The sequence below is a fragment of the Amblyomma americanum genome, chromosome 1 (genome assembly GCF_052857255.1).
Source record: "Amblyomma americanum isolate KBUSLIRL-KWMA chromosome 1, ASM5285725v1, whole genome shotgun sequence".
NCBI classification, from domain to species: Eukaryota; Metazoa; Arthropoda; class Arachnida; order Ixodida; family Ixodidae; genus Amblyomma; species Amblyomma americanum.
This window is the reverse complement of record NC_135497.1, coordinates 238,735,272-238,759,997: the sequence shown is the minus strand read 5'-3', so window position 1 is coordinate 238,759,997 and position 24,726 is coordinate 238,735,272. Positions and strand designations below refer to the sequence as shown.

Here is a 24,726-nt window from a genome sequence, read left to right as displayed (position 1 = left end):
CTTATGGAATTAAAGAAGCATACTGTGCCTTAAAGGGGCTGTGAAAGGGGGTCTCAACAGAGGTGCTTTGTGCCTAGGATGCTAAAGGACGCCGCTTCACAAACATCCTCCAGCAAGAGTATTTTAGATGCGCTTCGTAGAAGCTGAGTTATCTGTAGTCAAAATTTGAATTTCAGTGTCTTCGCGCCTTTCCCTCTCCTCTTGTCACTTTTTGCACGCTGAAATGTCGACGCTCCTCTGCTAGCCCCTCGCACTCGCCCCCTTCGCCACCTGCCGACAAGCGAGAACCAATGATAGCAGTCCGTTGCTGACGTAACGAGTGCGGATTCGGGCGAAAGCCTAGCACTGCAGGTCGCCGCTAGGTGCGGATGCGGGAGTTTTTAAAATTGTATTGTAAATTATCGGCTCGCTTTTGAGGTCTTGTACACGGCACGGACGCTCGTTGGCCTGTGCTCTACTTAATGTGAGCATTTTATAGCCAACATCAAACACTCTTTTCAGGGACCCTTTAAGAGCAGTTCAGTGCTGCATTTGTACACCAATGTACCGTGTCAACTAATTTTAGGTGCCCCTTAGGCCAGCACATATAGATTGCATAACTATGCTCCACTTAGTTTTGACATGACTGGCACACAGAAGTACGTATGCCAGACATTCAGGGTGTCATAGTGTAATGTGGTTGTTTCCTCACGGCTCGACTACCATGAGGACTGCGGAGCCCCTGCTAAAGGGCGGGCTGTACATTATCGTTACTGTCCACTGACTGTCCATTATCAATGCAGTGATAAAAATTTATTATCTATTTGCTTGGTAATGAAATCCATGTTTAAATGGTGCCATGCAATTAAACAGTGCTGCTTAATTTTGTAGTTTCTCGCTGAATGTATGTGAATACACTGCACATCTTAATGAGTGCTTCTTTTCCTGTTGTCTCTTATGCAGGACATGATGAATAGGGAAAAGAAAGACCAGCTTCCATCAATGCAGCTGGGGTTCATTGACTCAATCTGCCTTCCACTGTACAGGGTGAGTTAACAAGCAGTCATTCATATTTCAGCATAAGCACTACAGAGATTATTACAAATCATAAACCAGAGATGTTTGCATGTAACGAGCCCTCTGAACTTTGGTAATACCATAAGAATCATGGTGCTACAAAGAAGTTCCATGTTTGCACAGTGCATTGTAAAGTGCCTTCTTTTTTCTTTTTTTTTACCTCTATGTTCTAAAAAAATGAGTGACTGTGTTATGCTACAGTGTTTTGGGGCCATTTCCTTCACTTTGCACTTCCTTTGAGTACCACTTGACATCAGCCATCGTCAGTGGCTAAATGAGGGCACCAAATTTTAGAACACTTGCTCTAGGTCCTAATGTATCCTGTCCTGCAGCCACATGCAGGTTGTTTCTGTTTAATGTTCACACATATATTTGAAAGCAACCAAAGGCAGAACGTAAACATAACTCTTTTATTAGTAATAATTGCTCCAAGTTGTGAGCAAAAGGGGCAGACACACTCATTTATTGTTTCCCTTCCTTGCTGTCAACTTTAGAACTTTCTCCTCGCCTCAGCTTCATTATCACTGCAAAATTTATTGGCCCTCTCTCCCTTCATGCCCTTTCCTTGTCCTTAAATGGTGCACTTTCTAAGATCTTAATTATAGGCTGTATCTGCCTGCTCAGCTACAAATCATTGCTATTTACCTGCCATAAACTATTTTGGACCCATGCCACATAGTCACAAGTAATGGCAAAACGGTTGAGGTTTTTTGTTTTCATATGTCATTTGTGAGGTGGATTGGACAGATGTATCACAATCAGCATTAATGGTATTACTGAATTGTTCAGATCTTATTATCTTCTATCCAGTGTACTCTCAGATGCGTAACTTGTAAGAGATTATTATTATGCTTGATGAAAGCCAGGTATATCTAACCCATGGCACATCTTGGTCATTTTGTTTATGTGGGTGAATGCAAATGTTATAATGCAGATATTGTAATTTTTTATTATATAGAATAATTATATTAGAGAACTAGTTCTGATGGCCATTTGTATGGTTTATGGTTTATGGGGGTTTAACTTCCCAAAGCGACTCAGTCTATGAGGGACGCCGTAGTGAAGGGCTCCGGAAATTTCGACCACCTGGGGTTCTTTAACGTGCACTGACATCGCACAGCACACGGGCCTCTAGAATTTCGCCTCCATCGAAATTCGACCGCCGCGGCCGGGAACGAACCCGCGTTTTTCGGGCCGGCAGCCAAGTGCCATAACCACCCAGCCACCGCGGCGGCACGATGGCCATTTGTAGCCTGCTGTCTGATGACTGATGTATCTAACAGCATGACTGTATTAAAATCGTGAATTTCATAGCAGTATTAAAGGGACACTGAGGACAACTCAACTGAATTATTATTTTCAGCAAAAATTGATTCTGTGACTCTTTTTGTATGTGTTGACATTTGTCCAGCAGCAAAAGATGCGCATTTATTTATCACAGAGAAAATTGCAGTTAAAAACCTTCCAGCCACTTGAGTCAAACTCGTGGCGTCTTTACCAAAAAGGACGAGTTGCCATCATCTTGAAGTGAATGGCAATGCTGCATAGCCTCTCTGATCTTGTCCCAATATATGGTGTCAATGCATGCATTTTACTTGTGAAATCGGCCGACGAGGGTGACACTTGTATTGCGTGTTTTTTTTTGTCTGTTCTAGCTTATAAACACTCCGTTTTCAGTGCGAGCGGCCTTTATGTGATTAGAACGTGGCCGCTATTGTTACAGGCCAACTTCTATTTGTCCTCAATTTCCCTTTAAGGCAGCAGTTGTCATCTTATTTTCCATGGCATGAGATGTGGCACCTATGTCCCATTGTGATAACTTCTGTAAGACTACAGAATGGAGCCTTTCTATGGGAAATATCCTTCACATTATATTTCAGTCCATTTCAACATAGTGAAAATGGTTGCATAGAATTTGTTGTTCACATATTACCACAAAATAGACTTGTAATGTTATGAGTAGGGCCTCGGAAATGTGGGCACTAAAAAGCCCCAAATAGGCAAGTGTTAAGGCTGTAAGTATATATATATATATAAAAAAATAGGTGCTTAAGAACAAAAAGAGGCAATTTAAATAATACCTTTTATTGCTTAGCAGCAAACTAAAATGTTATTAATAACCCATAAAATGCTAAAGTCGGCCCATTCATATTTCTAAAACTTTTCTGCACATCACACGAGCTCAGCGTTGCCAACTCGAAACAAGAGAGCTGGTGGGAGCTGAGTCCATTCGTTGACGGAACCATCTTCTCTCCCTGTAGCACTTATTTCATGCCCAAAAAGGTAGCAGTGTCTCTATTTTGTTCCAACTAAATCCTCTTCTCCCGGTCCAGACTCTCACACTTGTCTCCTGACTACTATGCCTGCATAGTTTGCGCATTGATATGCAAAAGTGCCTTTGCTGGCACGCTGGCTATGTGCAATGCAGCACTGGCTTGCTGCCGAGTCTGCTGCTTGCTTGGTGCTTGTCATTGTCAGAATTGCTCCCGTCATATTTGTTTGTCGTCGTTACCACTTCATCTGTAAAGTGTGTGGGAGAAGGGGAGGCATTAACAACCAAGATTTGCACAAAATGGTTGTATTCTACATCGAACTAGCAAAAAGGCATGTACATTCTAGAATGATGCACTTGGGCATTGTAGGCATTTATAGGAAAATGCCTAAAGATGTGGGCCCTAGTTATGAGACTGTCTTTTTTTATAGCATAACAAATGCAAGACCAAATCTGCCACTGCTGCTATATCTAATACATTATTTATTATATGTGTTCAATTGGGTGTATATGTGAAAATCATGCCAAGATAAGTGGCATTAAAGAATGCAAGTTATTAATCTAATTAATATAATTATTTCTGGTATAGATGTTATTTTTGGTAGAAAAACTGTAGGCAACCTGCAGGAAAGTTTCCTGTGCTGAAAACAGTGCCATAACAGCAGAGGAATCATTTTTGAGCAGAGCGCATAACAGTTTTCCAACGTCCTGAATCCAAGGCATGGGAATCCATGCCCTCCCAAAGCCATTTGCAGCGCATACTAGTGTGACTGGGCCACATGGGCACACCACGATATGGAATGCCAGGAATCGAGGGCACTCCTCTTGTAATGTAGAATGCTATCTTGTTTTTGTTGCAACCCAAGTAGTTGTGGCCAACAACCAAGCAGCTACAGTGCTGCCTGAGCGCTGCAGTTGCCCACATGTATAGTCATCCGTACACCTGTCGAGAGTGCTCGAATGGCGCGCTGTTTTGCATTTATAACAATTGCTGCTGACTGGCGGCTCTGGTGTAGCTTTTAAAGACACGATTAGTTAAGATACGATCCATGGGAATGCACATGCCTCCTATGGACAGGTTTCATGCCCTAGGTGTGCGGACGACTGTACACTCGTATATCATAAGGATTCCATAGTTCAGGGTTGAGCTGGGGTCATCTATTAATGATTACAAATTAAAAATAAATTAGAGTAACTAGTATATACATGTATTACAAAAATCTGTACGTTGCATTAAAGAAAGCTACATATTAGATGTTGTGAGCACACTACAAAGAGTTTATAACCACATATGTGACAAAACAAAAGCTAAATGTAGGCATAACAAGAAGCTGTTAGCTATGGTCATATGAATACACATATATTGTGAATGCTAGAAAGGAGCTCTAAGATGATTCAAATTACATTATCAATTGATCGTTGCCATGAAATCTAAAGTTCAGGCCTAATGTTGAGTCCATTTAGCTAACAATGTTGCTCTATGGTTTATGCTGATCAGGTTCATGCTATGCACTCAGCACTCACACAGTGTGTTAATCTCAGTCTCATGCCCCTGATGCTTTGCTGCTGCCTTACTTCTGCAGTCTTTCTCAGCACTGAATGACCGGCTGTACCCATTGCTGGAAGGCGTCGAGCTAAACCGCATGGAGTGGAAACGGCTGGCTGATGCGCACATTGCAAGCATCAATGGAGACCGTAGTGACAGTGATGACACTGACGCCAGGAAAAAAACATAGGAGTCATGCCCAACGTATGCAGCTGCGTGGAACTGCAGCGAGTCATCTGCTTCGGGTTACAACACATGCCTCCATCACTGGTGGGTTGGGACAGCTTCACAACCTCACGCATCCTACCAACAAAACCTCTGGACCCTTCACACGGTTTGGCTGTGTGATTGGTTCTTGGCTTAGACCATATGTTGTGACACTGTGCTAATCCAAAACACTTGAGACATTTAAAAGCCTTGGCACACCCGCTTCACAGGAAAGGTTTAGTGAAATGAAGTAGCCAGGGCCTGTTGAGAGATGCTGGTCAAGTTTACATTTTGGGGTAGAATTGTGCTGTAAAGAGCTGGCACTACCAGCTACCATAAGATAGGCACTGCTAGCCTGATGGCATTTAATGATTGTGTTATTGACTGGTAAGAGATTCTGCTATTTATCTATGTTTCTCACTGGAAAAGCATTGCAGTATCAGTGCATGGATCCACCATGGCTAGCAACAAAGAGAAATGGCATACTTGTTGAGGCCTCTCACACCTCATCTTCTGCCTCACATACATTGAAATCACTGAATGAAGGTGCATTTGTGCCTGTATACCTGTGATAAGGTACATTCAGGTGCGTCTCTATTGTGGTGGTGTGGAACTCAAAGCTCTGTTTTCTAACAAGCAGTATTCTGTAATACCTTGACGACACCTTAACTGAACGCTGATCTTGCATGTGCGCCAGAGTGACTGGCCTGGTCCAAGATAAGAGTGTAGGCACACTGGCTTTCTCTTTGTGGAAGAATAAAATGTGGTACTGCAGTGGTGGTTTGTTTTTAGCTGCCATCCCACTGTAGCAGAAGAGGGGCAAACGAGGGGAAGCTTGAATACATTCTTGCAAAGGATGCACTTGAACAGTATGGCTGCACTGCACATTTTTTGCCATCAGTCTGTGAAATCTAACGTCTGCTGTGCACTTGTGATTTTCTTGGAGCAACACTTCCCAAAATGCCCCCTTGGTCAGCTAATTAGTTGCGTCTTGGATCACTGTACCTAGCTGCGATAGGATCCCATACTGAACTCTCGAAGCTTCAGCAGGTCTAGATGTGAATGCGGGATTTGCTTTTTATTGCTCCTTCAACACAAAAGCCAAGAAATATGAAAGGAGGACACGGCCCGCATATTTGAAAATTTAGTTTCTGCTTCCCCATAAGTAGCGGTATCTGCATCAGTCGCAGTGTTATTTGACTGGTAAGCTGCAAAAACAGCAAAAAATCATCCAAATGCTGTGTCCACACTGTTTGTAAAGAGTGGTAGCAGCCAAAAAATTATTTGCAGTACATTAACTGCAAGAAGTGCTATGAGTGGTAAAGATGTAACCATGAGAACTAGTATTCGTGTCCTCTTGAGGGGCACCGTGCTGTCATGTAGACTGCTGACAGCCAGTCAGGCGATTCTAGCAGGAAGTTGGTTTGATGAAAGCAGCATTTGGGTGGCAGACAAATTATTATAGATGCTGCCCTTGTAATATCATTGATAGTCCTCTTTTTACTAGACGAGTTTTGGATAGCACAAAGCTCAGTATGAATTGGTACCCTTTTATACAACTCCAATGCAGCACTGGACACATCCCTGAACAAGGCACACTTTTTTTTTTCTATGCCCTGTAAAGGTGATTTTCACATTACATTGAGTACTGCTATAAAGGCTTGCTTAATAAGGACGGTTCGTCTTACAGTGCTAGTTGTCCAAGTATTTTAATAAATATAGCAAATCCATACTCCATTTTGCTTACAACGCGGGGGACTGATGTAGAGGGGAGAGCCATCTTCCCCATCAGCAAAAAATTTTCTGTGGGAAAAGCCCCCCCCCCCCCCCCCCCCCCCCCCCCCCCCCCCCCTTTTTTTTATTAAGGAAGTCTGAGAAATGCATTGCACAACTAGGGCCTCGCTCAACTGCCCCCTCCAAGAGTCACCCATAAATTCACCTCTGGAAGGGGACTGCAGAAACAACCCTTTCTTGCCAGAACTTTTTCCAAGCATCCTATTTAAGGTAGCTACAGGCAGCTAAATACTCCTTCCCTTCAATTTCTGACCTCTTTCTTCAGTTCATTCTCTGGATGGCTGGAGCAGTCTTACACTGAGTTGGCACTGTGTCATCCCCTGGCATGAAAGTCTGCTTCAGGTGGCTGTTATATTTTAGCTGCACTGGATTTTTTTCCACTGATTTTTCTTGTTTGCAAGTCGTCACTTTAGGGAAAACCCTACAAAGGTAGACACTTGCATATCCAGTGGTGTTAGGCAAAAGAAGTGGGGGAGGGGGTTGTCGCAGGTTTTCTTGAAGGTATTGTTTCCTACCCTGTTGCGTCTATCAAAGAATCAGTGCCGTTACCACAGGCTGACTTGTCAGCAGCACATTTGTCACAGCATATACATCACCCTGAGCTCACATTTCGCCAACTTCAGCTTGCTTTTAAAGCAAACTGATTCATTCTTACCCAAGAAACTAGCTGTAAGAGTAAAATCACTTGCAAGGTGACACACACTGACCTGCAGAAGTGAGCCATGTGGTTATATGGGCAGACAGTTCTCTCTCAGACAGAAGTATAGCATTTTTTTGAATAAAAAAAGTTTGGCTTTCACCATTCTGTTTTGTTACAAGAGGACGCAATATGTTAACATAGGTGATAGTATTAAAATAAACTCGTCTCACGCTCATTTTGATAGCTTGCTCTCTGCTTACAACAATCACCCATCTGATGTCACTTGGCGGGTGGGGGGAAGAGAAAATGCACCGAGTGGTGTCACCCTGATTGGCCAAAAGTTGTAGTTACCACAAGGTATTTTTTAATTACAGGCTTTATGGAGAGTGCATTACCTGGACTTGAATGTGCGTAAAGCTTTTGTCCATCAATTTTATGCATTTGAATATGACCATCAAAACCTTTCAGGGTTTTTTCAGGGTTGTTGTGGATCTGCTGTTCGCATTCATTTTCTGTGAGCTTAAAAGGAATTTAAGGTTCATTGGAGTTTTGTTGGAAATTATTTTATGTTACACCCTGCATGTCATGAGCCATCACCAAAAGGTACCCTGTATATGTACTGCTTCAGATTTTGTTCTGTTGATGGATTGGCATGCATACATTTTGCACATATTCAACTTAGACAAGCAAATTCACAGGGTTAGCTCTCATGTGCTGGCATGATGTCATTTCCATTTTCACCAGTTTTTTGTGTTGCTCACTGAATATAAGTACTTTTCGAAATGTGAAGGAGGGCCTATAGCTGTTTAAATTTCTCATTGTATCACACACTTTGAGCACAAGATTTTTGTGGCTATGTACAGGTTTTCACACATTAAACACAAAAGTGCTTCAAGTGTTTATTCATTTTTTATGCAGATTAGATTCATCTCCTTCCCAAAACAGTACGCTGAACTTCTTACAGCCTGTGTCTGGTGCACAAGGTTGTTGTAGCATGTATTTCATGTTTGAGTCAAATGTGTGAATGACTGTACACTGTAAAGGGAGCCTGAAGAGTAGATTTTATTTAGTTGCTTTCTCCACTTTCTACAGTTTGATCCCACCCTATCCACAGATGTCAGACATGGTATGGGACAATAGCAAGGTTCCTTTTTTCATGTTGTTTTGACCATTTTAAACTTGGAGCATGTGTCACCAGCCTGTGTGCTCTGAGGAGCCCAAGTTTCCTGTTAGATGTTTTTCCAGCATATGTGCACTGTTAATCTTGGTTAAGCGGAAGGTCTGTGGAACACTAGTAGACAGTGGTCCTGAACCTTTTTGGCATGATACCCAGAATCAATTGACGAGCCCAGACATTATGAAATTTTCAGGTGTTTGTTTCTAAGAGTCTGCCTGCAAACTGTTACCTGTGAATGGACTTTGATAGCACTTACTATACATGTAAATGTCTATTGTTTAGATGTTGTCACGTCTTCTATTTGTATTTCTTGTGCATTATTTATTTCCTTGGAATTGAGCTGTTTTTCCTTGCTCTCTGTGTTCAAAGACTTGCTGTTTTATACATGTGACTTTGTATGTGTGTACTGTGTAAAGATGCTGTTTGTGCCTCATCTGTAAATAGTATTGTCATCTCTCACTTATCAATTGGCACTTCTCTACCTCATGTATGGAGCATTTTTATGTCTTGAGAGCCCACCTGAATGATTTCTGGCATGGAATTTGCTGTGTACCTATAAAATATTATGCTAGTTGAATATTCTTGGATCAATAATAATTAATAAACAAAGCTTGAATGAGCATAAAGTGTGGCAGTTTGCAAACATTGCAGTGAACCCAGTAATTGAGAAATGTTTTAATGCATCCTTCAGTGTACCATAACACTACCTTTGTCTACAAGATTGCTAGCTAATTAAAAAAGGAATGAGGTCATACCTTTCAGGAAGCTAAGGTAAAAAGACAGCACTGGGGACTTATTACTGGTATAAAATGCCTACATTATAAGTTCATAATTTGAAAGCTAGTAACAAATCACAGCACTAATGAACATTTTATAAATTAGTAGTATTACCCATGCATATAAATAGTGAAGCAGTTGGCATTACCTACCAATACTAAGATAATGGCAATCAATTTCAAAACTAATGATGCAGGTTTGAATCAATCTAAAAGATTGCCCAGTTTCAAGGTCTGTCTTTTGGCCGAAGAGACGTAAAGGAACAAGGGCTCTGGAACGGGGGTGCAAGGTGGGGCAGTCAGCCCTCCAACATTTCTGCAGAGGGGGCAGCACCTCCCAGTCTCGAATTACTTGCGCTCACATCAGATTTCTGACAAAAGCTTTAATTCTAGGAAAAGCACAGTGTTGCTGAGCTAGCTGGCTTTGTGGCCAGTCTTACAGCTTATTTGTTTGAGTGACCTAAACCAATCATGTCCCAACAGAATTCGTTGATTGATTGACCCCTGTTAGGCCCTGCCCTTGTTCATGAGCACGTTTAGCAGAACTGGAAGAGACAAGACATGCAAACTCCGTTAACACGGTCGATCACTACTCGTGTACGTCTTCATAAAGCTTCCCACCTCATTTTAAGTTTTATATGAATTAAACAAATACACCTTTCAACAGTGAACCGTACAGAATAACAAAATGCAAAAATAAAAATTAATAATATTTAAATAAAGACATGAAATAAATAAATAACAAAACAAACTCGAAGTCCTGCCTCCCACTAAAAAAAAAAAATGTTCCGGAGTGCCTGTCAAGGAAGAAGTTTTACGTGCCCTATGTGCTGTTCAATGGTAAACACAAGTTGTGCACCACACAAAAAGATACACAACACACAGTAAGTTAGTGCAGGGGGCTCTCACACTCACCATAACTGTACACGTGTTTGACCATGCTAGTTTGGCGAAGTTGTATTGGAAGTATTTGGTGGCTGCTGGATGTTTTGTCATATGTCTGGCGTATACTGCTGTTGCAAAGAAACATTGCAAACATCTCACTTCTTTATGGCAACCTGCAAGTTCTGTTTAATAAATTTCAATGTTGTTAAACACATGGTAATGGCAAGAACATTCAATTTAGAAAAAAATTGTATCACTGTTGCTGACAAGGGCACCAAGATGAAGGGTTGGTTTTAAACTGATGGATCATTATTATAGGAGGCACTGCTACTAAGAAAAATACTACTGCCAGAAAAGGCGCACATCACCGTGCAAAGTTTAGAGCAGTAGTTGTAGTCTAGGCCACGCTTAAACCTGTTATACAAACAAGACATGTGCCACTCATTTTTACTTAGATGTATCCTCATTTATTTTTTTGGTCATTGTTGCATTAGGTATATATGCAATTAAAACATGAAACAAGAATTGTGTTCCTGCACCTACAGTTTTGTGAAGCAATAACTGCAGGAAGCAGCAGCAGGTTCTACATAGCAGCATACACTCAATACAAATAGCCCATTACCAAGCCAGTTTATGCAGTGCAGAAAGCAATAAAGTTAGCTGCACATTTTTGCTGAGACTGCACATTTTTGCTGAGAATTATGATAGGTCAGAATGGTTTACAGAACAATTAATTTTATGTTTTTAAATCCCCAGTCCCAGGCTGATTAAAAACATATGCATCGCTCAGAGACATAGTTATATCAAAGGATACGAGATTGTAGAAGGTTTTAAATTAAAGATAAGCCTCATGTAAACAGCCACACACTTAGACATGCGGATTTCATTCTTGTAAATAATAAAATTAAAAATCAGTAGCCTGAGTAAGTCATGTTGGATCAGGACCACATTTTAAGAACGTTACTGTTAGAAGAGATGCTTACCATATAAAACAATATTTTAGCACAAAACAGAACATATGGCACTGTCACACACGCAAAACAAAACAGAAGGCATCTATCTTTTTGTTTGTGTCATTTTAAATCTCTACTTTCATGGAAGACCTTACTAACGCATACTGTAATTGAATCATCTCTCTAATGCAGAGTTTTGTTTTAGCCAAAAATGTTGAAGGTGCCAGCTTAATGCCATGCCACAACACTGTACTCTTGGCAATGTTCCCTTGGCAAAGCTGCAACACTGCTGTGGTGTAAGACAAGCCGGCAGTGTTCCCTATTTAGGGTAACAAAAAAAGAGTGTGCACTTCCATATTTTTAAAGTAGTGCTGAACACAGTACCAGCTGCCGTGGTGTGTGAAGAGCCAGTATAAGGAGCGACAGCACCGTAGTGCAGTATACAAACTCAAATGTTTAGGCATGTCGTCTTGGTTTTGTTTTACTGCAAGCGACTTACAGCTACTGTAGTTTATATTTAATGGCAGCTATAACTTTTTGTAGTTGTTGTTTAATATGTTTTTTATTGAAGCAAACAAATCAGCCGAGTGTTAACCTTTTGGTAGACTAAACGGTGGTAGGCTTTTGTCAGATCTTTATGTGGCTTCTGCTTCCAGGGAATGTGAGCATTTGCAAGTTTGCAATCTTTGACAACATTCAAGCAGAATTCTACTTCACCAGGCTGCATTGCGCAGTGTTTATAATTTTCTGTTGATCGCCACTTTTTTTTTTAGAAACAATGGTTTATTGTGATAGTTTATTGGTGTTCTATATCCAACAAGTATGCTTTCACCCATAATTTTCCAGTACAGTCCTATCATTTCGCTCTGTGTCAGAAAGTAACAGAAGTTTTTTACTGCGCTGTACAGCAAAATAATGAGGGATTAAATAAACAGTGCAGAAAGCCATGAAGAAAGTCATATTGGTTCAGGACCACATAATTAAATGAACGTATTAAGGCTTACACTTTGAAATAAGCTAGCAATATTAACCTGTGTTGTGCCACAAAATAGAACATGATGAAATAACAGAGCTGCAATTGTAACTGTCTATACTTCCAAGGTGAGCATAGTTTGTTTTATCACATGGCATTTTCCTAAACTACATGTGTGATATTCATATATGTTCCACCTAAAGTTGGTCCAGACATTAGAAATACTTTCAATCCTTTTTCCAAACCGCCTCTGATTAATCGCACTTTTTTCTCAGACTTGCTGATGCATTTTATTGTGTCACATGTATGTACATATTTATAAATACTTTGTGTGTACTCTGCCACTGGGAAGAGTTGTGAACGAGTTGGCAACCACATTCAAAGTGGCTCATTCTGTTTTGATCACACTGAATACAGAAGCAGTTGAAGATGTGCATGGCATATATGAGTGGCAATGTGCACTTACCTTTCAAATGTTTCTGCAACATTGGTTAATGCGCGATTTAATTTTGCAGTTCCTCCTGCCATATAAACCAGTGTCATGCACATTAGTTCATGCATGCAAGTGGGCGATTTATTGTTCAAAATTTTATTTGAAATATTGATAGCAACGTGCGTTTGCTCCCTGCTACAAGTACATGAGAGTGTGAGCATAGCAGAACAGAGTTATATAACGTGAGCCATTCTGCTGTTAGGCACGAGGTGATAGGTTAATACACACCATGGAAGCTGATGGCTGTGAAGTTCGGCTGCAGAGCCGAAGGTCGCACAATCAAATCGTAGCCATGGCGGCCCATTTTGATACCCGTGTGCCGTGTGATGTGAGCACACATTGAAGAACTCCAGGCAGTTTAAATTAATCTGGAGCTCTCCACTACAGCACATCTCATATTCCATGTGCAGCTTTGTGACACTAAAAAATTCTTATAGGGGGAAAAACACAAAACTGAAACTGCCCATGCAGCGGGATCTTTGCAGGTGGTCAAAATTAATCTGGACATGCGTCTGTACAGCACCTGTCCACAGCAATACTAGCATTTTGTTCTGAACACCACGTGTTATTTATCTGCACATTGCCACAGTACATAGAGTGAGACTGAATCTTCTTGCGACAGTTGGCTGCCTGTGTTGTTGTATGTGTCATTATTATCCATGTTTTGCAATGTTTCTACAGCTACAGACCTGTGTATTTATTGCTGTTTAATCTATGAATATAATGTTCTTTCTTTCTGTGTCTTTGTGGTGTCTACCTCATCATGTGCATGTCTTTTACTTCTGATCAATATTCATACCTGCCAACTTCTATGATTCTACTTTCCGCCTTTAGAATTATCAAATTAACAGTGGTTATGCACAGTCTTTCTGTGCTGCTATTTAGATTCAAAATATTCTATGAAATCACTGACACTGTACCAACCAAAGATAACTCGGCTACTGTTCCTGAGATTTGCGGGAATTTTATTTGGAAGAGAGCATATGCATTACCTGAGTATGGGATTTAATGAACACCATTAACTAAAGTAACTGGATGCATAAGGGTTCACTAAAAGTTGTGTGTCACCAACAATTTTCAAACACCTGTAGTACTTTTAATTATGGAACAGAGTGACGCGGGCAATTTCAGTTATTTCATGTTGCAAAAGTGCCTGCAGGAGATTTGGAAGGTAAACTTATGGGTTTATGGGGGTTTAACGTCTCAACGCGACTCAGGCTATGAGCGACGCCGTAGTGAAGGGCTCTGGAGATTTCGACCACCTGGGTTTCTTTAACGTGCGCTGACATCACACAGTACACGGGCCTCTAGAATTTTGCCTCCATCGAAATTCGACTGCCGCGGCCGGGATCGAACCCGCGTCTTTCGGGCCAGCAGCCAAGCGCCGTAACCACTTAGCCACCACGGCGGCGGAAGGTAAACCAAATATAATATTTCAAGTTGGTCATGTGTCTGAGCAAACTGTTAATAAACTAATAGTTGAGAAATGTAGGTAAGTATAATATAAAGATTACTTCTTCGGTCAATTCCATTTTTTAATTTCCCACCCTTCACCATTGGTTGAAGTGGTGCCACGCCCTATGCTTCAGCCAATAACAAAGACAGAATGTGGGGCGTGGTGTCACTTCAAGCAATGGTGAAGGACAGGAAATTCAGAAATGGCATGGAATCAGTTGCAGAATTGGTATATCATACCGGCCATGGTCTGTTTGTCAAGGGCTAAGTAATGACTTAAGCTGAAATTGGTTATCCAGCCACGAGAATTTAAACCCTGCACTGGCTTCTGACCATGTTCCAACTTTCTTGCCATTTTTTGCTAACACAAGTCAAGTGTAAACTATAAATAAAACAAAATTTTGTACAGTATGCTGTATAGCTATGTATAAAAGTTTGTTCTCAAGCATTGCTTTACTGGTGTTGCAAATGCTGCATTTTGAGATCTGTTTCATGGGTAATGCATGTGGCACCAACACTTGCCTGGTTCATATGGCAGAATTTAAAAATGCCATCATCAGCAAGTATAATGCTTGAGGAGAGCAAACTTAGCCATCTCGGCCAGCCATGTGAACTAGCACAAACTGGGAAACAACGTAGCTCACAAGAAAGTCACACAGTCACAAGAAAGCTGTAAAGTTTCAGAGAAAATAGAAAAACAGTCCACTTGACTGAGCCTGCCCTTGCAAAGTTGGCTGAGCTCACCGTTTCAAATGCATAGTTTGCTGACGACTGCAACTTTAAAAAAACTTTCAGTACATGAATCAGGCAAGTATATTGATGCCAAATGCATTACTAAGGACTGATATATGTCATTAACATATAAATTGAAAAAGCAACTAGAATGCAGCCATATCACATACCAGCTGTTATCGTTAAACACACGATTTTTTACTGTTTACTTCTATGTACTGGGTATGGTGTGCTGGCCAATGGAGTGCAAGACCAGTCCCTCTGAAAATGTGTGAGCTGAATTTCATTAGTTTGGTATAGCTTATGCCTTAAAACGTCTGCAAGAATTAAATAAGTAGAGCATAACCTAAGTTTTTTTTTTTTACAAAAGAAAAATATATTCTTCTATATTAAAAGCACTAGTTCTGTTGACAAGTGCCTGTTAAAACTAAAATGAGTGTTAGGAGCACAACTCTTTTCACAAAAGGATGCCCTTTAGGTATCCATTATTTTTTAAGCCTTTCAAAAATGCTGTTCGCCTGTAACTCTGCCTGGCCTACAATGGCTCATGTACTCAGTCTTGGATAAATAGAAAATGGTGCAGGAACAAGACAAATCACAAGAAAGAATACCAGAGTAGAGTGTCATACCCGGGAAACCATACATATCAAGTGAAAGTACAGAGATGAGCATGCTTGTCTAGAGCACTCTAATGGTGTGCTGTGGAGCAAATGAGGTGAAATCTTAACACAGCAGCTTTGCTAGGGTCAAGGTGCTTGTGCCTGCACAGTTTATGTGTCTCTCCAGCTACGCTCAAACACAAGTATTATCTGTGAAACTCGGTACATGCTTTAAAATTCGGCATCCTTTCCTCCGCAGAGCACCGCTCCAGCACTCTAGACAAGTGTGCTCACCTCTGTATCTTGAACAGCCAAATGTGCAAGACATAAAAATGACATCTTTTCAATATCTATGACAGAACGCCCCTCAAGTTTCGCAGCGATTGGTGTTATTGCAGGCTGCATATATCTCGCACACCAAATAAACAAGAAATGCATCGCTGTTGTAACACGGTGTTTATTTCCATTTTCCAACAACCCTTCTAATGAATGTTTAAATGTGCGATTTCTGCTGATGATGGGGTATACCAACACGATGTCACGAGTTTGCAGGTATGGGCACAAGTAAAATGAACGAACTCTACTTCCCTTCTGCCTAACGGAAATCGGGAGGTATAGCACGAGCACCAAGAGGGTTGCACGTTAACACACCTACGCTCTTGATTTTCGGCAGGACAAGTGTGAATGTAGTCAGAACAGCAGGGCAAGCTGTGCACTTATTTCTGTGCCTTTCAGCAACCTGGTTTGTAGGAAGCCTACAGGCTCTAGTTATAAATCAGGAGAGAGGTACATTCCCATTGAGCACAATACGACTGTCATCATTCGGTAAAATGAAGAGATCTTCACCTAAAATTGCAATCCTTAAACTCCAGCTGTGTGAAAACTTTTCTAGAAAATTATTAGCTGTGTGCGACCTGACCATCACAGGAAAGCAGATTCCAAGATATAATGCACGGGAAAAAGAATTCGGTATGTGCTAATGTTTAGTACGATGCGAGAGTTCTGTTTGTGGGAAATATATGCAGATAACATTAGATCAGCACCTTTACGCAGTGCAGTTTGCTTAAACTGCATTACTTGGTCTGACCTCACCCTGACTATACTGCAGTCGGTATAATATAACAATTTCTTCCTGAATCTATTCCATTTTTGAATTTCCCACCCTTCACCATTGGCTGAAGTGGTGCCACGCCCTATGCTTCAGCCAGTAACGAAGAGCAAACGCAGAACGTGGTGTCACTTCAGCCAGTGGTGAAGGGCAGGAAATTCCGAAATGACAGAATCAGTTGTAGAATTGTTATATTGCACCGGCCCAGGTGTCCCAGCTAAGCGTAACCAAGTTTTTAAAAAAGATGAAGTGTCCTAAACGAGCACCGAGTAATCAACTCAACAGCACTGAGTTGATTAAAGGAGTCACTGGTTTCATTTGCCTACGAGTATCCATCTATTTTAAAAACTTGGTTACATTTAGCTGGGACCCCCGTATATAAACATAATCAATTTTTTTTAAGCGATATTTATTGCCCCAGGGCATCAATGATGGGTGAAGGTGTGATGAATGATGTAGTAGAGATTAAATGAATGGAAAAAGGTTAGCTGATTTGAAGAAGTCCAGTAGAGAACGATGGTGCGGTGCCTGCGTCCAGGCAATGTATGAAGCAGGGTTGCTTGGTGAAAGACCTGCTACCATCAGGTGCCGAATCCTTGTAGGCTTGAGAGCTGGGCAGTCCCACAGAAAGTGATGAATGTCGGCCTCAATGTCCTCGTGTTTACATATCGGACACCCTGGTTGAGGAAACAATTCGCGGTACTGAGGCCACTTCCGAGTGATGGCTGGTGTGAGGGCAACCCCGACCCGGATTCTCCTAAGCACAACCTCCTCTGCACGGGTAAGACCGCAGGAGAGGGTTACCGCACACGGAGGGATGAGAGCACGTGTGTGGCGCTGGAGGAGTTCCTTTCTTGATGAAAGGACGGTAAAATTGTCCAAATGAAGGAGCCGATGCAGTGATGAGTTTGTACTCGCAAGGCGGGTTGCTAAATCTGCCTGGCTTTGATAGGTCAGCAGATCCCGTGGGATCAATAATAAATTTTGTTTACATGTGCTTAGCATTTTCTTTAGTTCCACTCGCTGCTTCAGCAACTAGCCAATATAATACACACTTAAGATCACATTAAATCCCACTAACAATCTTTTGCATCTTACCTTGACAAAAATAGCAATTATAAAGTAACTCGTCATGGCACGTTTCAATGTAAAATAAAATGCACAGACGAAATTCCGGCTTCAGCGAGGAACTAGCCAACTTTTTTGGCATCTTCATCTGTGAATTTCCAAGTATGCTTATGGTCAATTGCATGAGCTCTGCACACACTATCCCAACTATGGACCCTAGAAATCATATTCCAACTATGACTATCAGCCAGTGACCCATACCAGGTGGTGAAACCACCTTGCTATGGGTCACTGGCTGATTGTCCAGCTGGAATATGATTTCTAGGGGCCATAGCTGGAATGTGAGAGTGCAGAGTTCATACAATTGACAGGATAAGTTCGACTAAGCATGCTTAGAAATTAACAGATGAAGATTCCAAAAACTTTGTTCGTTTCTCGGTTCTTCTAAGAAATGACAGTTCAGGAAGGCTGAATTCCCTAACAGCTCGCACACATGGCAAATATACTGCATTATAGTCACGTTACTTGACTCCAACTCCCACATTCGAAGCTTCCTTTTCACGTACTGCCACATGCAACGTACACTCTGTGCATAGCACATCCGAGCACATAGTGCATCCGAGCGTCTGCAAAGTGTTTATGCGATGTAGGAATATGTAATCGTGAGGTGTTACTTTAGTTGTGCGCATGCACTCTTGTGTCGAATGAAACGTTGCAGACAAGTAAATGTGTACACCTCCCGTTTGAGTTTGCAATGCACCCTGGCCATTTATCCACCGTGGGTACGTGCCAATCTAACAGAAGCAAACAACTACCACTACCACCTAGAGCTGTACTAATATGCGTAATGCTAAACGAATAACTGGGCATAATTTGAACAGTTCTCATAGCCCTGATCACTATGTGAAGCAGCCTTCGCTAACTGCTCAGTCCTTTTTTAGAAACACACAGCGAGCTTTAATAGCCGCCTCACGTAAATAAACGCGACGCTTGTACTGCCTGTTTGGCCTCCTTTGTTATAAGAAACTTTACGGAAAGTTTTCTTCTGGACACGGGCGAAGATTAACGTTCAATGCGCTCACGAATGTAGTACCGATGCGGACATCAACAAAAATATTGCAGCCAAAGCTTCAATCGACAAAGAAATCGCGCCACTTCAGCCATTTATGATAACTGGGAGCATTAAATGGAGTTCACTGGTTTAGATATGAAATAAGCTCTAATAGGCCACAAAGCTGGCGAGCGTGGCACGGACCAGTGGCATGCCATACCTCATAACACCTGGACTCTATGTACGCGAAAACTCACGCGAACGCGACGGCGGCGGCGACGGCTGGCGACGCGAACCCGCGACGTGCGCAGCGGACTCCGTGCTTTGCGCACGCAAGCTTAGAAACACGCCCGTAACCTGTTCTCTCAAAATTTTGTGAGTGTGCCTCATAGTCAGGGCCAAAGGAATATTTCCTCTACGGCAGCGGTGTAGCGGCAGTGGAGATAGCCAAAGGCGTGCTTGCGGAGACGAAGTCACATCACGGGTTCACGGGGGAGGTGTGCTTTCGTTCGGTGCCTGTGCACTCCCTCCGGCTTAGTAAAAACACGCCCATAAACTGTCACCGCAATCTGATTGTAAATGAGCAAACTATAATATACCAGTGAAAATGCGCGCCGCGAGTGTTTCAACACGCATATACAGTTGGAGCGCAGCGGCACGGTGGATCGAGCGCCGGTACCCGAGGCTCGACACGCATCTCTCCCTGCAGTACGACCGCTCGCGTAGCCCGCTCCAAATGCTGTTAGCCCTCTGCACCCAACAAGTAGATTGTTTTAATTATTTAAATCATGGGGGTCTGCCTCTCAGCTACAAAACCAAATATTTTATCGACGGTGGCGATGACCAAGACGACGGGCGTGTTTCGTGAGATGTACCCGTGAGAAACCGTAGACAAACCGGAAACGGCTTTGGAGGGCTCTGGTTGGCCAGTCGCGTTGGGGACTTCCGGATGGATGGATGGATGGATGGATACGGCTGAACCCTTTACATCGGGCGGTGGCTCAAGCCACCTAGCCACGTCTTGTGAAATTTTACTCCTGTCTTGCTTTTACCCACCAATCAGATAACCTTCGCTTGGTTACTTCTAACCTCTTAAAATCCACTTTCCCTTCACTATCCCTAAACCCCAATGCCTTGGGTAAGTCAGCCCCGCTGCCTTCCACTGTAGGGTGAAGCCCTTTACAGAAAAGTATCAAGTGTTCAGCCGTTTCCTCCTCCTCTCCGCACGCAATGCACAAAGTGTCTATCTCCTGGTACCTGACTCTATACGTCTTAGTCCGCAAAACTCCAGTCCTGGCCTCAAACAGCAAAGAACTTCCCCTACAATTATCATAGATATTTTCTTTGACAATTTCCTGTTTAAAGGTCCGGTATGTTTCCAGTGCCGATTTCGTCAGCATCCCTGTTTTCCACAACGCTCTCTCTGTTCCTTTAACCTTTTTCTTAACCGATAAATGCTGATTTGCCCCCTTACTGCTGTCCAGATATTTGCTTGTAAATTTTCTAGTTCGCTTTCTCCATTTCGTGTCAACATTCTTTATATACAGGTATCTGAAAACTTTCCTAGCCCACCGCTTTTCCTCCATCCTTCTCAATCGTTCCTCAAATGCTATCTTACTGCTAGCCTCTCTGCTCTCGAAAGACGCCCATCCCATATCCCCCTGTACCCCCTGATTTGGTGTATTGCCATGTGCTTCCAAAGCTAACCTCCCTACTCCCCGTTGCCTAATTTCCAGCCTTGCTTGAACATCTGGTCTCATGCACCTGCAGGACCGCATTGCCGAAAGTCAGGCTAGGAGCCATCACCCCTTTCCAGATCTCTCTTACCACTTTATACCTATTGCAATTCCACAGTGCCCTATTTTTCATGACAGCTGCATTCCTACTAGCTATGTTCATTACATATTTTTCATGCTCTGTCAGATACTCAGCACCCTTATTTATCCACACCCCAAGATACTTGTACTCATCCACTACTTCTAGCGTGAAGTCCTGTATTCTATGCTCGCCGACCTCATCATTAAATATCATGACTGCAGATTTTTCCTTACTATACTTGAAGCCTAATCTATCTCCCTCTGTACTGCATATGTCTAACAACTTCTGCAGGTCTTCCTTGTTGTCAGCCATTATCACTATATCGTCCGCGTATATTAGTCCCGGTAATGTCTGTTTAATCAATTCCCCTTGCTTGAAAAAAGATAGGTTGAAGCCTAGTCCACTCCCCTCTAGCTTGGCTTCCAAACCTTGCAGGTACAACATGAACAACAAAGGGGACAGAGGACATCCTTGTCTAAGCCCCCGCTGTATCTCTACAGGCCCTGATACATTTTTTTCCCATTTTATGAGCACTCTGTTACCTCTATATATATCTTTTAAAAGATTAATTACTCCATTTTCCACATCCAATGTGCCCAATATGTCCCACAAATGCTCCTGAGTAACGTTGTCATAGGCTCCCCTAATATCCAGAAATGCTAGCAATAAGGGCCTATGTTCCTTTTCCGCAATTTCTATACACTGTGTCAATGAAAATAGATTGTCCTCCAACCTCCTTTGTTTCCGGAACCCATTCTGTAGTTCCCCTAACACCCCCTCGTTCTCCACCCAAGCCTGCAGTCTATCCTTTATAATTTGCATCACCACCCTGTAAACCACAGATGTCACTGTTATGGGGCGATAGTTACTTACGTCTGCTTTGTCCCCCTTTCCCTTATATATCATGTTCATTCTACTTAATCGCCATTCATCGGGAACTTTCTCATCCACTATCATTTTATTCACTACCTGTATTAATGTTTGCTTGGATTTTGGTCCTAACTTCTTTATCAACATAATCGGGATACCATCTGGTCCTGTTGATGTGCCACTAGGAACCTTCTTCTCTGCCCTTTCCCACTCTCCTTGCTCAAGTGAAGCTATTGCTGTAACCGGTCTATCCTCCTTCGATAAACTATGTACCACGTGCTTCGCTGAAAATTTTTCCGTCATCCTTGTTCCTATGTGTTTTATTGCTTCATCCCCTTCTAGTCGAATACCCTCATCTGTAACAATAAACCTTTGTTCTAGCCTAGTTTTATTACTCATTGCATTTAGATGTTTCCAGAATTTTTGGGCTGCTTTTCTATCCTTTTTATTTACTTTTGACATCCATTGGGCACCCTTTCTTCTAATTTTCTCATTAATCAAATAGGATGCGTCCCTTCTACACTTTATGAAGGTATCCCATTTTCTGTCTACTTCGGGTTTTGGTTCCCCCCTCTTCTTGGAATATCTGTGTTCTCTGGATGCTTCCTTGCGCTTTTCTATTGCCCTCTTGACCTCCTCATCCCACCAACTCTTGGGTTTGCATCTTTTCCCTTTTAGCTTTACTCGCACCTTAGCTAGCTCTAGCTCCAGTAATCGAGTTAATTTGGTATAAGTCCATTCTGTTTCACTATCCTCAAAAATTACTTTCTCGATTCTTTTGGCTGCTACTTCCAATTGCTTTTCTGAGTAAAAATTTCCCCCTGATTGTTCATCTTGCTTCAGTCCTACATTGCTTTTTCCTCTGAAGCTCAACTTGATACGCTTGTGGTCACTACCTAGACTTCTGGAACCATCTTCATCTATGCTCATTACCCCTAATCTGTTATACATCCTCTGTGACATTAGTGCATAATCTATCGTCGAGTGCAGACTCCCCGCCTCCCATGTTATGAGCCCTTCACACTTCTCGGTGCTGTTGCATACAACTAAATCATGCCTGTCACACATGTCCTGCAGCATGCTTCCTGTCGAATCCGTGTACCCATCCAGGTCTTCTATGTGTGCATTCATGTCACCTAATATAATTATCTCGCCCTGTCCTCCTAGCTCATCAATGTCGCTTGCAATACATTCTAACATTTTCCTGTTTTCCTCTTTGGCATTGACCCCTGTCCACAGGTATACAAAGCCAAGGAGTGTTAGCTTGCCTGCCACTGTTCCTTTTAGCCATAAATGTTCCCTGCATCCCAGTCTAACCCTTTGAAAATTCATACTTTTATGAATGAATGCCCCAATTCCACCTCCCTTTCTGCTGCCCTCTGTTCTATTGCAATATTCCCATACGTAGTCTGGGTTACAGGGTGGTTGTTCCATGTCTCTAAGATGTGTTTCCACTAAACCATATACCATTAATTCCTCCTGTCTTAACTGTTCTTCTATTTCCTCCCATTTCAGTCTATTCCTGCCACCTTGCATGTTAATGAAACCTATATCTGAATTAACTTGGCCCTGGCGCTTGCGTCTCTTTCTTCCCCTATGGTTCCATTGTCCGTTTGATCTTAATTCTTCCTTCTCTACACTGGTTCCTTCAGAGCTCTGGGTCCCCCCAAAAAAGCTGTTGCCTGGCGACCTATCCTACTACCCACCTTCTTGCCAGTGGCACCACCGTAGTGGATGCCATCCTGTGCAAAAGGGTGGGGCCTAACCTCGTACACTTCCCTGTTCACCTCCATCACCTCGTATCTTAGTCGTCGACTCAATAGCCTAATTACCCGATTAGTCTCCACGACCCTCCTTTCCGTTTCGCGAGCCTGTCTCTGGACCTCTGGGATTGTGCATATGGTCACATGCACACTCTCAGAGGCCTCTCTAAGCCTACGCATCCGGGCGACGATAGAGCAGCGCCATCTTGCTACTCCCATAGTTGCCTGTACTTATTAGTTGTTTGCGCTACTGAAAATTAAGCGATTGTTTGCAATACAGCTACACAGAACACATTAAAAATAGACCTCCAAAACTTTAAACATCCAAGAAGAGGTTTCAGAATTACGCCAAACTCTTTTTGTTGTTTCAAAATTTCGAATATGCAGAACCCGACCGCGGCGGCTGCGTTTTTATGGAGGAAAAACGCTAAGGCGCCCGTGTGCTGTGCGATGTCAGTGCACGTTAAAGATCCCCAGGTGGTCGAAATTATTCCGGAGCCCTCCACTACGGCACCTCCTTCTTCCTTTCTTCTTTCACTCCCTCCTTTATCCCTTCCCTTAAGGCGCGGTTCAGGTGTCCAACGATATATGAGACAGATACTGCGCCATTTCCTTCCCCCCCCCCAACACCAATTATTATTATTCAGACCTGTACAAGAAAACTTGGGAAAGTTTCGTTTTCGTTTCGTCTGCTGTAGCAGCTGTAGGTTACCGACGTATGCTAGTTCATTACTACTTACAGCGTAGATTGCAGGACAGAATTAAGATACGGCAGTTTGATATGCCAAATACGCTCTGCATTACACACCTCTCCGCCCCATGTGTCTGCTCAAGGCACTCCCGAGCATACTCCACTGAGAGCGGTCTCCCTCTTTTTCGACCGTGCGTCCTAGCCACTCTTCGCACTTTGGACTCATTCACTCCCGCCGCTCGGTTCGCTGTCTTTCGCACGAACGTTGCCTTCTCTACTGGTTTGTTTTGGATGTCTGATTCGGTGCCGGGAAAGCGCTGCAGACGCAAGTCGTTTCCCGTTCGCACGTTGGTCTATCGTATCTCTTGCGCGCACGGCGGTCGACCGATCGCACACAAGAATCTGGACTCTGGACCCGTCGGCAGCGTTCAGAGCGACACCCGAAACTACCATAGCAGTCGGTCAAGCAAGTAAGCCCGCCTTCGCTCAAAAGCATAAGAACACAGATAACAAACAATAAAATACAGAGAACAGAACCGTCCGCTTATACACGCTCGCCTGTCAGTTGCTCAGATGCCGTAAGCACGCAGCGCGCTGTGGATCCGCGCATCGCGATCTACCGCTTTGTCTCACTCGTGCACAGAGTTTCAGCAGTATGCCGCCATCGTGCTTCATGTGTGAGTACTGTTCTTCTCTGAAAAATTCATAACGGCACTGTCGCGTGTTTTTTTTTAAGAATTTCCGCTGCAGTGATGAGCAAGGGCACAAAAACGTTGACCGCTTGGCCGTACAGTCCTTC

General features: G+C 42.7%; 1 protein-coding gene across 4 annotated transcripts in view; it reads left to right on the top strand.

Moving 5' to 3' along the window:
- Positions 1 to 10,234, top strand: part of Pde11 (Phosphodiesterase 11) — a 404,428-nt gene extending 394,194 nt beyond the window's left edge. For all 4 annotated transcript variants that reach the window (XM_077648783.1, XM_077648782.1, XM_077648785.1 and 1 more), the window contains exons 22-23: positions 943 to 1,026; positions 4,912 to 10,234. In XM_077648783.1, the coding sequence (XP_077504909.1) occupies positions 943 to 1,026; positions 4,912 to 5,064 (237 nt within the window). In that variant the 3' untranslated portion in view covers positions 5,065 to 10,234. The remainder of the gene's footprint in view (positions 1 to 942; positions 1,027 to 4,911) is intronic.
- The last annotated feature ends 14,492 nt before the right edge of the window (positions 10,235 to 24,726 follow it).